The following is a 15,724-nucleotide window of genomic DNA, read 5'->3' on the forward strand; positions in this document are numbered from 1 at the left end:
CGTCTTTTTTTTTTCAATTCGTCTTTGCATGGATAGACATGCCTTACCAGTCTTTAAACTACTAAGATCTTGATGCAAAAGCTCACATCATCTTTTGACTATCAGAACTTCCAAAGGATCTTTCAAAAAAATTTACCAAATGGCCCCAAAGAAAGCGAGAGGTCTTACAAGAAAGATAGCAGAAAATGAGCGGATAATTTGATTCTTTTTTTCTTGTTGCATCACACAAAGAAAAGGGAAAATTCCCGATTAGTACCATGTACTTTGGCTCGAGTGACAATTTGGTCCCCGAACTTTAAAATGCGACAATCAAGTACTCGAACTTTCAAAATGTGACGATTCAGTACATGAACTTTCAAAATGTGATAATCCAATACCTTCTATTAACCAGTTCATTAATCAGCCGTTAAGTGACATTTGAAAAGTCAAAAATGCCCTTTGAATGCCATCTAATTCTCTTTATCAACCGTCCAAACATTGTCAAAAAACTAAACAGTCCCAAATCCTAGCTTCTTCTATTCAAAAACATTGGTGACTATTTAGAAGAATCTAGAATTTGGGACTGTTCATTTTATTGTCAATGTTTGGATGGTTGATAAAAAGAATTAGATGGCATTCTTAGGGCATTATTGACTTTTGAAATGTCACTTAACAGTTGATTAACGGACTGGGTAACGGCAAGTACTGGATTGTCACATTTTGAAAGTTTGAGTACTGAATTGTCGCATTTTAAAGTACAGTGACCAAATTTTCATTCGAGACAAAGTACAGGTACTGATCAGGAATTTTCTAAAAAAAACACAAGTTTTTAATAAAATTTAAATTTACTTCTATGTGAACCCCACCCTCACTTTCATCTCGTTTTGTATGTTATTTGCTTTCTCGGGTTGCTAAAGTGCACAATCATCCGACCCTAACAATCTGAATCTTTACCTATTTTTGGTAGGAAAGTTCATAAGCATTTTGTATTTTGTCCTTTTTCCAAGGTTTTGAAAGTATCAAATTTGATACAATGAATACAGGCCATACACAGGTTTTGATGTTGACATCACATGGATCTGATGGAATAGCCCTCTCTTTCGGTGTTGTTTTACCCATATGAGAAGTGTTTCCATCAAGGGATGTTCATTCCATTTCAACTACAAAATTGAAAAACAAAAAAAAATGATTATTAAAAGGGTCACTTACTAAAACATCCCTATAGTTTTATGAATTTATTAAAACCTATCATATAGTTTGTGTTTTATGAAAACATTTCCTATAGTTTGTAATCAATTTATTTAATCAACCTTTCATTAGATGAAAGTCAAAACTGAAAGTTTTAACACTAACATCAGTTATATAAATTTAATGAAAAGAAACTAGAAACAAAAATGCTATTTTTGCCCCTAATAAAACACAGACAACCACTCTATTTTTTTTCTAATTGGTCAATTTTGTTTTCTATACAAATAAATGTTAGGGGTATTTTTGGAATAAACAACCATGGATCAATACCCCTAGAACATTTTCCACTCAATTTAGGGGTACTTTTGGAAAAAACAACATGGGTACATGACCTGAAACATTTTTCACTTAATTTAGGTGATCATGTTACTATTTTCATATGACAAAACAAGTAGTTGTTAATGAAAGGTCGATTAAGTAAATAGGTTGCAAACTATAAGGAGTGTTTTAGTAAAATGCGGACTATAGGGTAGGTTTAAGTAAATCTGTGAAACTATAGGGGTGTTCTAGTAAATGTCCCTTATTAAAATCAATATTTTTAAGTATTTAATGGAATTGATATTGATTCACCTAAAACATCTTGATCCTGTCTAGGGGTGCTCATTAAAACCAAAAAAAAAATCAAAATGAATCCAAGAAACTGAACTAAAGAATGCAGTATCACTTACCCTTATTAAAATCAATATTTTTAAGTATTTAGTGGAATTTTCCTACTATGCCCTCAAGTATGCTAAATCTAATCATTCCACCGTATCCATTGGTTTACATTATCATAATATGTATCTTTAAAATTGCCATGCAATACTAGAGATATTGATATTTTAAACCACTCTTCCCTTAAATCTTATTGAATTGGTTTAGAGAACCAGTAGTCCAATACAAGGTTCAAAGTATCGATGCTGGTCGATACACCAATAGGGCATATCAGACAGCATCGGTCCTTTTTTTTTAACTTTCACTTTTTTTCGATTTTGGTTCAAAGGGGCCAGTTTAAGTCCCAACTACCCTCTGAACCAAGCCCTAACCTAATACAACCCCTGTAGGGGCATATCGAAAAGGGCCCCATACGATATAGGCCGATACGTAACGATTTTTTGAATCTTGGTCCAATAACTTCACTTTCTTGGGGTAATCATTAGCTTTCGCTTTATTAAAGTGGCATCTCACATCACTTGTTTTTAAACGTTCAAACATTTAGGCATGTAGTTATCCATTATAGCTTCCTGTCAATCTTCACAAAGAAAATGCGTAGATTGCTAAAGATATAATATTGAGTTCAATTAAGATGCATTTATCAATATTTATTGCACATTAGATCAAGATTTCAATCAATCACCTTAAAAAACTTCAGATGGTCTATTTTTCATTGGTTCATATTTGACAAGTTTATTTTAAATATTTCATAAAATGTATTTACTATCTGACTTTAATTGTTTAACAACATTAAAGAAATATTCAACTTCACATGGTATACTTTCATTTATTCACATTTCACAAGATATATTCTTTAAAGATTTAATAAGGTGTATTTATAATCTAACTTTAACAACATTAAAGAAGTCAATTGTGACGTGATCTTTTATCGTTGGTCCATATTAAATGCTTTAAAGTATAATACTTGCATCATAAATTTTGCCTACATTTTAGATACAGTTGTAATTGCAAACAAGGGAAATTGAAAGCCATTGGTATTTGGCAAATACACACAAACAATAAGGCCATGTTCTTTTGCACCATAAAAGAGGGGGGAAGTTAGCCAACCTGCATTCTTTTGCAGACTGTAAGGGTCAACGAAAATGCATCTTACCTTGGATAAATTTTTAAACTTCTCTCTCCCCCTCCCCCAACAAGTGTCATCCTTTTCACAAGTGTATAAATCAAGTTTTATTCATTTCATCTTAACTCTATCTCTTAAGAGGAATCTTTTAACTTTAAGATAAAATTGAGTATTTGTTTCCTCTCATTTCTTATTCCTTAAAGTGTAATCATACAACTTTTTGTTTTCCAATGATACCCCCAAAAAGATAAACAAAAACTCTCATATATAGGGTCAAAATGAATATTTGATAATTTTCAAAATTTAAAATTCAGAACAAGATTCTCTACATTCGGAGTCCAAAGAAAAGAAAAATTCATTAATATCAATATACCCCTCTTAATGTAATTATTACACTCAAAAGTTCAGAGGAAAGAAAAATTCACCAATACCAATATACCCCTCTTAATATAATTATTACACTTTCAGATGTAGAATTAAAATGCCCCTACCAGCAACACAACCCATAGTAAAAGTGATATCAAAAAGAAGTGGTTAGTGCAAAAGAACTTTTTTTTTTTTTTTGATAAATTAACTGCATTTACCTGGGAAAGTCTTAACTGCATTTGCATTTACCTGGATAAACATGGCAAAAGAAGGAAACCTAAATTTTAGGAATCCTATATATTCAGGGCCCCTTCCTTCAAGGTCCTGAACTCCCAATTAAAACTTAAGACCAAAAAGCTACAAAACCAGTTTGAACTCCCAGTTAAAACCAAAAAGTTACAAAACCAGTTTGTCCTCTTTCTTTCCTCCCTCTTTACAGTAATATCTACATGGTCCCCCTCGCATGAAATGATAAAAACAAAATCTGTCTTTCGCCTTCAATGACATATATAGAAGATCCTGTGCTACATATCTCAGATAATAATAAATAAATAAAATAAAATAACCATGAAAACCCGCAGCCGAGGTACCGTCACACATCTTGCTATGGAGTAACAGCCGAAATCCTGGCCAATTTGAAGTGACGAGAAGAAGGAAAACATTGGGGAAAAAAGGTAATTACAACCCTTAGATTTCAAGTCGTATAGAAGCAAGAGCAGTTTCAGTGTCTTTTGTCAGAATAAACATTGCCACTGGCTCGTGATGAAAGGCTGAAACTTATTTATCTCTTAGTTTCAAAGCCCGTCATTAACATCCGCCTGTTTATTATCTCACCACCTCGACCTGTGACAACAAAACAATTCGTCATTACATAAAGCCAGGGGGGATCGGTATCTCTTTCTTTCAGGGTATGGTTTGATATGTACTCTTAGTAGCTTCTGGTTTGGCATAGTGGGTCGTAATCATATGCATCACCAGCCTTAACAAATCGCCCCTTCACACGCCTTCTTACATCAGCCCTTGCCTTGCGAGAAGCATACCTTATTTTCTTCTCAAACCTGTTTGACAGAGATTCATGAAATATCTATCTCTTCATATACTTGATTTTTTTGTACCTATGTTCTTGTTCCATAGAAAATGTGTATAAATTCTAAACCAAATTTTACCAAACAAGAAAACATATGCATGAAAATTAAGCCCTATTTACAACACTTACTGCCGTATCTTCTTCTTTGCCTTATAGCGCATGACAGCACTGTCTCTGCTAGTTGATGGAAATGAATTCTCAGCGCAAGGAGGATGCCATGGTGGCTCACCCATAAGAAGTGCTGGGGACACTCCACAATCTTGGTAGTCTCCACCACTACTTTCTCCAGTCATGCCAGAAAATGAAATTGAGAGTCCAGAATGAGCTTGCCTAGGTGGATAATAAAGGTTTGGTTCAGTTTTTGCACTCATCATGGAATCAGCAGATGCCGCATTGCTGCAAGTAGGCTGCATTGCCTGTATCTTTCCAACTGACATCCCCTGGGAAAGAACATAGATGTCCATTCCATAAGTTCATTTTACATTTAATACCATCTCATAAACAGTGCTAATCCATTATTAGTTTCCATGACATGATTGCCTATTTCTTTTTATATTCTAAAAGATGATAAATTGCACTAACCCTGTTTGCAAACTATAAATTAGACCCGAGAAGTAGAAATCTAATCTTCTCAAAAACATTATTATCATAGTTGTTATGACATTATAGGCAATTCTAGGCGACAGTGAAGTGCTTAGTCACCAAGTGTCATATACCAATCACCATCCTTCTAAATTTAAAATAAAAATAACAACTCTCTTTATTAATAACATTAAGCTTCCTTCAAAATATAGCAAATCATCATATATAAAATATAATGGTATGTTAAATATATTAGTTTCAATGTTTAAAAAGTCACTATAATAATAAGTATTTAATAAAGCAATTTTAAATCAAGTTAGCAACTAAAGAAGGCTATAATTATGCATAATAAAAATCTAAGTTAGAGAATATGGAAAGAGAAAAAGAACAAAGGCTAGAATTACTTCAATATGTCTCTTGCACTTGTAAATGGGATGATTTTTTTCTAGAATTAAGTCTATAGCTATGGAAGGATTGGGGGCTACTAACCAGTGCTACCAAGTTGCAGTAACCCTTCTATAAATTTCAGTCATGTTTGTACCCAACTGAATGCTAATTCAATCAATTCAATTAATTTAGACTCCTGTCATAGTAATTTCAACATCTCCTGTATAATTACTTATCTGTGACTGAAAATGTACATATGACAAAAAAAGTATGCAAGAATGCACCTACCAAGTCTTAACTGTATAGTTTAAACATTTTGTTAGTACTATTCACAAGGCAATGTTACCAAGTCAGTGGACTTGAAGAGTTGACTAAGTTCAAACAGTGGGAGGGTTGTAGTTAAAAATAAAACCTTTTTTTTTTGCTGTTTCATGCCCTTTTTAATGATACTCTTTACCACTAAAAGTCTAAAAACAAAGTTATTAGCTAAAATCAAGTCTCTGTTCCTTGAACATTGATCTTATAAATACAATCTTCTGGCAAGATGTCCAATCTGCAACCAACAAAGCATGATGTGTCACCAGAGCTATATCTAATAATAATTAGAGGAAGCTTTGTAGTTTCCTCCTTTTCTGGCTTGCATGTCATAAAATGAAAGTCATGCATCAGGCCTAAAATATTACCATGCATTTGATATGTTACCAATCAAAATAAAGTTCCAAGTATTATCCCAATTTGGCCATGGATACAACTTAAGGAAAAAGTCTCATAAATGTCACCCAGAAAACGTAATATTAGCTTTTCTTCCTTTCCTGTTAAAGAAGTTTGAAGCACTCCAGTCACCCCAAAAGTAAGGGCTTTTTGTTGGGAAGTGGTTCTCCAAAAAATAAATACCTTGGAAGTGCTTCAAAGAAAGAGACCAAATTTGTGCTGTCACCCCATGTCTGTAGCCTTTGCTTGAGGAATGGTGAGACCATGAATCACCTATTAATTTCTTGTCCTTTTAGTGCTCTAATTGGGATTGGTTCTCCTCTCTCTTTAATTATAGGTGGACTCCTCCCACAAGCGTAGCGGATTTATTTCACCCTAGCTTTTTCCGACAACCAAAGAAGAAAGGAAGGGTGATGTGGAGAATAACAAGGGCAACTATCTTGTGGGCTGTGTGGGAAGAGAGAAATAATAGGATTTTCCAAGGGAAAGAAAAATCAGCTCCCGAAGTTATTGAAGGGATCACCATCAAGGCAGTACATTGGCTAAAAACTCTTGAACTGTTCAAGGATGTCTCTATAGACGATTTGTTTAGAGGCTGGAGTATTTTAGCAAGGTCTTCTACTTCATCACCTACCATACAAGCAGTTTGGTCCCCTCCTATGCAGTGTAATGTCAAACTGAACTTTGATGGCAGCTCTATTGGGAACCCCGGACCTTCTGGAATAGGGGGTGTGTTTAGAGATGTGGAAGGAAAAACCCTAGCTTTGTATTCTGGTCCAATAGGTTTGGGGGACTCGCTTAGAGCTGAAGTATTGGCTCTCTCTCTCTCTCTCTCTCTCTCTCTCTCTCTCTCTCTCTCTCTCTCTCTCTCTCGTCGCTTGCCATATCTCCTTTACTTTTCTCTTTGTTTTCTGGCACAGGGCTACTAGTAAAGCATTTTATTTATCATCCACAAAAAAAAAGAAAAAAGAAAACTTTTTAAGAATAAATATGTAAAGCAATCTCTTTTCAGATATTATTACATTTAGATATATTCACACAGTTCTATTACATTTAGAGGATACAAAAGCAAAGAAACAAACTCTAACTTACTGATATTCAAAGTCTGAAGCCACACTCAAATCTGTTTTGCTTTCTCAGAGATCAGAGTTCAGTTTTACCAAACGCCACATATGACTCTTAATATCCAATTAGGATTTAGGGAAACTAACTCATGTAGTATGTAAAACCAACCCCTAGTCTTACTAAAAGACTAGTAGTGACTCAAATAATCAGAAATAGCAACTGAAGATTTAAGACAATGACCCTAATATCCATAAATACAAAAAATACAAAAATCCCACATTTGACTAATCTGCTTCTAAATTACTGGTTTTCTTTCTTGGGGTTTTGTGGAGATGAAAAAGTTACTTTTCACTGCAAATATTTAGTGCCCAAACAACTCAGAATATGCATCCATTAGAGTTTCAGGTTTAGATTTATCCATTTTGACCTCAAGTTATTTGTCAATTCATGCTTTCATGGCTCACCATCAATTTCTTAGTTTGAATTTGATTAATAATGTATTGTGAAATAGATACAATAAAAAGATCTCAACCTCTAGAAACAAGTTCAGTCAATGTTTTCTTAAGAAAATATCTTAAGCTACAAGAAAAAGATCCAATGGAATGTCCGAACCTACCTAAAGTTTCTAAATAAAAACAGTATAATCTAATCAATGTGTTATTTTCATTTTTACAATACACCTAGCTGTGCCCCTATCTGATACATCCATATTCAGGTTCAGGTTAGCGGAGGAGTTGTCAAGGTTCAGGTTAAATTTAGATTACATGTGCAGACCTTGCTAAATATCTTCTTTAGATCTATATGCACTATATTATCTTACCCAGCCACCCACCCCCAGGTGTCTTTTCGTCAAAAAAGACCCCACCCTGCTCCATTGAGTAGAGTCAGGGTCTAGTCCAGTCAAGTCAAGATGGACCTGACATGTACCACACTATTGACATACTTAACTGTCAAGAAAGCATGGAACCTGATATGCACCCAATAATTTTGAAGCTCCTTTACAAACAACAACAGTCATAATAAATAACAGTATACAAGAAGAAAAAATGCAATACTATAGAAGAATGGGTTGTGGAGAGAACCTCTGCTACAAAATCATCTTGATAGTTGGAATCAGCACCAGAAATGTCCTTTATTCCAAACAGATTGTCAAGCCCGCCATTTTCAAAGAGCTGCTCTGATTGATTTTGGGATATGCCAAAAAGCTCTTCATAGTTCTCGAAATTTAAGTCAACATCAGAGACACTGAAATCTTCACAAAGATCATCACCTTCACCAAGTCCTAGGTCCTTTGTTCCAGGACAGCTTAGCTGCAAGGATAGGAGAAGGATTTCCACATTTACTTAAGAAAAACAGGGATATAAAACTTTTTTGAGTACAATTGGAAGGTAACTAGATTATTCCCTACTTTTTGTCTCATTTACTAAACCGAGTCATCATTCTATGCAATAAAGATAAATTCATAAGAATTTTGCACACACATTTACCTTAACCATGTACAGAAAAAGGAAGCTATCATAACCTTGTAGCATAAAAGAGATAAAGCCAACTGTAAAACATGATCACAGGTTTAGCAACAAGCCACTCCACAGCATGTAAGATGCCCATTGCAAAATCTGGATGGAAGCTACTCCAGGTTAAGTTCAATTCTTAAAATTTTAAATAACTGTAAGTGCACAAGAATTGTCAACAAAATTAATATTTTGGGCTTCAGGAGATTCTTCTTCAGAAAGTGACTGAGATAGGAAATGGAAGTAGTGCCTGTGAAATTGACTCACAAGTACAGTCTAAATAGAATGTAAAATCTGACCACATGTGCAATGTATTGATATATTATGAGAAACCTTATTAAAACAATTTTGTTTGCATGTATGCAGCATAAAAACGTAGTAAGTTGGTTTATTTAAAACATTAAAAGCACAAAAATTGTTAAAAATTAGAGACATGCAGTATATAATTGTCCACCTAAATAAAGCAGTTATTTTCTGGCACATGGATATCAGACATCATCTAATTTCAAAAATGGAGTGTCCTTGTTACATTGTAGGGAATATTCAACTTACTTGCTAGGAGATGGTGTTATATTTCAATAATTGGATATTCGATGGCTCTTTTCTTTTAAATCAAGCTTTACTTGTTCAAATATCATAATAAAGTTGTTAGGAACTGCCTAACCCAGGGACTCTTCCGAGGGAGCCTGCCTCCTGAATGAGAGAGAGAGAAAGAGATAGATAGAGAGAGAGAGAGAGAAAGAGAGATTGTATTCCCAAATTGATAATCCCCTCCTAGCTTCCTTTCCTTATTTATATACTGCTGTTACAATTCTGTTATACCCGCCTCTCCACTTGTCCAGTTTGTTAGTTTGTTTGTTCTAGTGGTTGGCTGTTAGTTACATTCTTTAAAGGCTGGCGTGGCCTTTTTCTTGTACACTTGTATTCCTTTTATTTGTGTCTCAACAGTCCCTCCTCCCTTGAAAGCGACCTTGCCCTCAAGGTCAAGATGTGGAAATCTATTCTGTAAATCCAAGTAAGGTTCCCGAGTTGCAACCTCAATTGGGAGACCTGACCATACCACCAATGCCTCTGGTTCAATGTGATTCCCTTTGCGTATCCACCTGAAATCTGTTCCTTAGGTTCTTGGAAAATCACTAAGAACTTCTGAAGTAGCTGCTGTAGTTGTGTGCGGCCTTCTTCGGATCTGCTTCCTTGGGCTAGAATGGAGTTGTTCCCGTGGGAGTCTATCTGCATTAATATGATGTGGGTTGGGTCTACTGCCTGTTTCCTTAGGGAGGCGAGACTAATGGGTCCTGGACCCTTGGACAGCTGCCCTTGAATATGCACCTGTGAGCTGCCCACTTGAAAATCCATGGTGAGGCGAGCCCAATCACATATCACCGGCCCTAGTTGTCTTAACCATTGGACTCCGAGAACTACATCCGCTCCACTGATTTCCAGGGGGTGTAGATCTACCTCGAACTCATGTCCTTGTATCTTCATCTTTAATTCTGTGCACGTATTATCGCACACCAGTTTGCTCCCATTAGCTACGTGCACCCGGAAGGCTGTACATGGTTGGACCGGAATCCCTAGTTGTCTGACCAATGTTTAGGTAATGAAATTGAGAGTGCTGTCACTATCTATCAGAACTGACACATGGCGCCCTTGTACCAGTCCGGTTACTCTCATAGTTTGAGAAGAAGCAAGACCGATCAAGGCTTGCAGGGATACTTCCGGGTATTCCTTTGTCCATTGCCTCCATTCTTGGTTGTCAATTGGCTCTTCAATGTCTGTTGATTTCTCGACATATTCGGTTTCAGGTTGAAGGAAGAAAACTTGAAGGATCTTACAGCGATGGCCTGGCCCGAATTTGTCTTCACATGCATAACAAAGGCCCTTTTCCCGACGGGCTTGCATCTCAGCCCAGGTTAACCTCTTGGCTGAGCCGGGGCCTGAACCAGAGTTGGCGTCCTTGCCTGTGATTCCTACTCCTGATCTGGGCTCCGGTTTACCCAAGATACCTGGTTCTGGGTTTGATATACCTGTTATGATCACAGCTCCTAGAGGTTGATTAATCCTTCTTGCCCGATTCAGTTTGTCTTCATGTAGTCGAGCTAATGCTACTGCTTCAAGAACGGTGGTGGGCTGCATGGCTTTTACCTCCAGTCGCAATTCTTCCCTGAGTCCACCAACAAAACTGCCAACAAGTGCGCTTTCTGGCCAACCTTGCACACGCACAGCTAATCTTTCGAACGCCATCTGATAATCTTGGACAAAGCCGGTATGTCGTAGCTTAGCGAGGCTTTCATCATAGTTCTCAAAGGCCGAGACTCCAAATCGCATGGTTAAGGCGTCGATGAAATCTGCCCATGTGGCTCTTGGGTGCCGTCGCCGGTACCACTGGTACCAGACGATCGCGTCTCCTTCCAGGTGTGCAGAAGCTAATGAGACACGATCAGGTCCCTGTATGTCATGGTAATCAAAGTATCTTTCTGTTCGCAGAAGACAGGATGTGGGATCTCCCCCTGCAAAGATGGGAAACTCGATTCTTGCTATTCTTGATCCGCTTCAATGATTGGTGTCATTGCACTCTTCCGGATTCGGCGCAGGTGGTGCCTATGCCAGTTGTTCAAGCAAGGATGCAAAGCTTTCTTTGATTTCTTTGACGTCAGCCGATATTCTTTGCATATCTCCTTCCATGTTGTTGACTCTGTTCTCCATTGCAGATGACCTTGTGCTTGGCATCTTGGCTCTGATACCAACTTGTTAGGAACTGCCTAACTCAGGGATTCTTTCGAGGGAGCCTGCCTCCTAAATGAGAGAGAGAGAGAGAGAGATAGATAGAGAGAGAGAGAAAGAGAGATTGTATTCCCAAATCGATAATCCCCTCCTAGCTTCCTTTCCTTATTTATATACTACTATTACAATTCTGTTATACCCGCCTCTCCACTTGTCCAGTTTGTTAGTTAGTTTGTTCTAGTGGTTGGCTGTTAGTTACATTCTATAAAGGCTGGAGTGGCCTTTTCTTGTACACTTGTATTTCCTTTATTTGTGTCTCAACAAAAGTACCAAGTAGCCATTTATCCACATGCCAATAGTGACACCTAGTAGCATTGTTTCGTTAAGCTAAGCTTTTAGTTGTTGAAATATCATAGTTAAACACCAACTAGCTTTTTATTCAAATGTCATTCAGAAGTCTGAATGATATTGGTTTCTGTGCTGTGAATGCAGTTGCAAAGAAGCAACAACATCGGCATGCATTGCATTATGAAAAAGAGTAAATCTAGGTAAGACCCTAAGTATAATGCAGTTTCACATGCATGGAAAGGGCTGTCCAAATCATTTAATGAAAACACAGTAAAATACCACTCATGAGGAGGAAAAAGAATTTCATTGAGGAAGAGATTTCCCCATGTAAAGTCCATTATGTCTTAAACAAGTAAAAGTATATAAACGTAAGCATTTAATCGATAGGATAATTTAGGGAGAGAACAGGAAAACATAGAACAATCCAAAAAAAAAATTCTAGGAAAAGATATGGATATCCAATCAGTCCCAAAAATTTAGCATGGGAAACCTCTCATGTTGAACCAATTGAATAATGGGCCCCATTCCACAGGATGTCTGCAATGCACATCTGTATGTAAAAGTTCGATTGTCCATGCAGCACATGTTTTGGGACCTGAGGCCTCCAAATTCCAAAGTTGTTGCACCTTTTAGATAATAGATATTCCAAAGCTGTAAATCACCTTTGGTGTGGTTGAATCCATGGAACCAGCCAGCTGATCTACATCATAAGGAATGGGGTTTAGAGCAGGCACTGAAGATGATCCCATCAAAATTCCAAATTTATCCATATTTTCCAGCTCATTCAGTATATTGTCACCAGAAAGGTCTATCATGCTGTTATCTTCAGGAGGCCCCCAACGGTTACTGATACTGTTGTCATCAATGCTCATTAAACCCAATTCTTGCTCGCAGTTAGAATTGTCTATAGAAGGGGAATCAATGATAGATGACCAGATCCTAGAAAGCTCTGCTGCTGAAGGACAGCCAGAGTAACAGTTGATTGTTTGCCTTTTATGTGCTGAACCCAAGGTAGAGCTCCCATGCCCATTCCAATCACAACTTTGGCAAAGTGAGATTTTCTCTTCAACACATCTAACTATGGCAGACTGGGAATTGCATCTTTCACACAATAGAGTCCTTGAATGACGTCTTGATAAGGCATTGGCAGAATGAACATTTCGATCACAGGACAAGCATAAGCAAGCAGCATCAGATCTGCAGTATACCATGGATCTTTGTTCCCCACAGAAATCGCAAAGCTGACCCATGTTTCAGTGACTCCTTTCCCTGGGAACAGAGCTAACCAACCAAAGGGGAAGCCTGAATAGGGTCTACACTTCAAAAAGTGTGTTACCAGGATAATAACTATTTCACTGAAATAGGCTGTCTGAAAGAACCACAATCCTGCTGAATTTGTCTACAACCTTCTAAATTTAGTAATAACCCTGTAACAAGAGAAAACAGTTTGCAGAAAACAAAAGAAAATGGTATCAGTATAAAGAACAAAAACAAGAGGATGAAACTTTAAATGCTGACAATTTACAGTTGTAGAGTTATATTTTATTGTTTAAAAGGAGGTACAAAAAACAAAGATTGATTGATGACTATTTTCATCTATGTTAAGAGAAAATTGTTGTCTACACACTTTTCCAGGCAACAACACTCCAAAAAATGTTACCAAACACTCCGACCAAGAAAATGGCAAATGAACTAACCTCAGAGAAGTTGTATTGATATGATACATGCAGTCACGCATTATCTTTACCCATTAACAAAGTTCATGAATGCTTCGAAAAAAATTTGTATAAAAATTTGTCGAGCATCATCGATCTTAGAAATGGGGGAGAGGGTACAAACAAGAATCTTTCTTAACATAAAAAGGAAAGGTAGTTGGAGGAGGAGACGAGAGAGAAAAATAGACCAGAAAACTGCTATTTATAAAAGACTCGATGGAAGTCAAGATCTTCGAACAATTGTATTTAAACGCAACCATTCCCTTCTCTTACCCCGATAGAAATTTTTAAACCAAATATACAAGAATACTGGGAATAAAGGATAAAAGAGATCCGGTTCTTCTCAAAACGAAAAAAAAAAAAAGGAAGAATTTAATTAATGGATTCTTTCTTAAATGTAAGGAAACTGAAAATTTCTCCCTCAAAAGCTCTTCTTTAATTGTTTATCATAAGAACAAAAGATTAGATATTGCACACAAGCTGACGGTTCAAAGCCACCCTGAAACTGAAAAACTCAAACAAGAAAAAGAAAAAAAGCCGACAAGGACTTCAACTACATAGTTTACATTGTTGACCTATCAAAATTCATACTTGAAAACTTGAGGTTTAACAGAATTCCCTCAGATCACGAGAAAACCATCACAGTTGATCAACAACTTCTCGAGAAAGCTTACATCAGAATCTCCTCCTTCAGTAATTCCAGTAAATCATAAATACAACAAGCAGAGAAACTGTTAGCCTGAAACTCCGAAATAGTTTCCCAAGAAAAATGTGCACGGTACACCGCACACCTCAAAAATGAAACAACAACTTGTCACACGGTTTCCTCGTCATCGAACAAACCAAAAATCGGATGAAACAAAGAAACGAATTATGTGCCGATGAGAATTCGAACTCCTTAATTTAAAAAAAAAAAAAAAATTGAAAAAAGAAACCGTCAACTCCGTTCTAAAAATTGAAGAAAAAACGAAGAATATCGAAAATGTAAAAAACAATACTAGAATTGAGAGAATTACCTTAAAAGAGAAGCCAAAGCGTGAGATTGGAACGAAAACAGAGAGAAACACCTGCAATGACGGGAACAGAATGGGGAGAACAGGAGCTCGGAGGGTTACGAAGCTTTGTTGCAAAGAATTTTTGCATAAAACCCTAATGGAAGAAGAAGAAGAAGAAGAAGAAGAAGAAATCGTCCAGAGATTCTCGGGGGTCTGGTGTGGTGTGGTGTGTCGTGGTGGAGGAACTTGGGATAGAAGTACAAGCAGGCAAGGCCCACCTTTTTCTTCCTGTAAAGTTAGGCTTTACTTTACTTTAGGCCCCCCCTTCCCTTTTTCCCTTTGTTGGAAATAAAATAATAGGAAAAGCGAGTCACAAGTCACAACACAGGCCACACCACTTGAGATTAATTTTCTTCTTTTATTCTTCCGGATAAGCGTTTTTTTGTAAGTAAATATTATATTTTAAGTTATTCACAACACAACACAGGCCACCACGGAAACCAACGCAGCGAGAGTTCACACCTGCTACCAACCTTCCGCTCCCAACAAATCCCAATTAACCACTGCAGCCGTACATTGGGAACATTTTCCCATAGATATACTATACACTGATGAATGGGTTTGTTGGAAAATGTATGGAGTGTTTGTTGGTAGCAGATCCCCACCCACGGACACGGAGAGACTGACTGACTTGCGAGCGTGTCATCGTCATCGATGGGAAACTATTATTTAATATTTATTATATTAGAAATTAGCCTGCCTACCCCTGGTTTTGGAAAAACAAATGCATATGAGATGAAATGAGACCGCCTCCAAATCCCACGTTTTGCCCTTTTTGCGCTTTTTACCTTTATTTGGCCACTTGTCCCCAGAATACACTGTACAGTGTATAGTATTGCCGGTCTATGGAAATTAGGGATGAACGAGGGCCGGCCGGTTGGTGGTCTGGCCCTGGCCCGGGCTCTGTTGGACAGGGCCCCGAGCCCACAGGGCCACAGCCCACCCGGAGACCCAGCCTCCCCCGCAATCTTGGATCTGCTGGTTATGTCCTACTCCCATGTCCCATGACTCCCATCCCATGCAATTAGACCTGTTCATGGGCCGGGTGGCCCGACGGGCCGGCCCGGCCCGGCCCGACTCCCGGACGGGCTTGAACAGGATTTTTGGCCCGCGGGCTTAACCTTGGGCCAAAAAGCCCGGCCCGCATAAAATTCGAGCCGGGCTCGGGC

General features: G+C 37.6%; 1 protein-coding gene across 2 annotated transcripts; it reads right to left on the reverse strand.

Annotated features, from left to right (window-relative positions):
• Positions 1-3,632: 3,632 nt before the first annotated feature.
• LOC104588684 (zinc finger protein CONSTANS-LIKE 9) lies at positions 3,633-14,791 on the reverse strand. 2 transcript variants are annotated; one of them, XM_088898075.1, is made up of 7 exons: positions 14,517-14,791; positions 13,483-14,397; positions 12,448-13,212; positions 8,285-8,512; positions 4,587-4,897; positions 4,297-4,428; positions 3,633-4,213 (listed from the first exon to the last, which is right to left on the reverse strand). In XM_088898075.1, exons 3-6 carry the CDS (start codon positions 13,033-13,035, stop codon positions 4,299-4,301), a joined length of 1,257 nt encoding a protein of 418 aa, XP_088754201.1. In that variant the 5' UTR covers positions 13,036-13,212; positions 13,483-14,397; positions 14,517-14,791; the 3' UTR covers positions 3,633-4,213; positions 4,297-4,298. The 2 variants fall into 2 exon arrangements, with proteins under 2 accessions (XP_088754201.1, XP_010245014.1); XM_010246712.3 differs by lacking the exon at positions 13,483-14,397.
• Positions 14,792-15,724: the final 933 nt, after the last annotated feature.

Source organism: Nelumbo nucifera, chromosome 1, assembly GCF_055504915.1.
Source record: "Nelumbo nucifera cultivar China Antique chromosome 1, China Antique-T2T, whole genome shotgun sequence".
Taxonomy (NCBI): domain Eukaryota; kingdom Viridiplantae; phylum Streptophyta; class Magnoliopsida; order Proteales; family Nelumbonaceae; genus Nelumbo; species Nelumbo nucifera.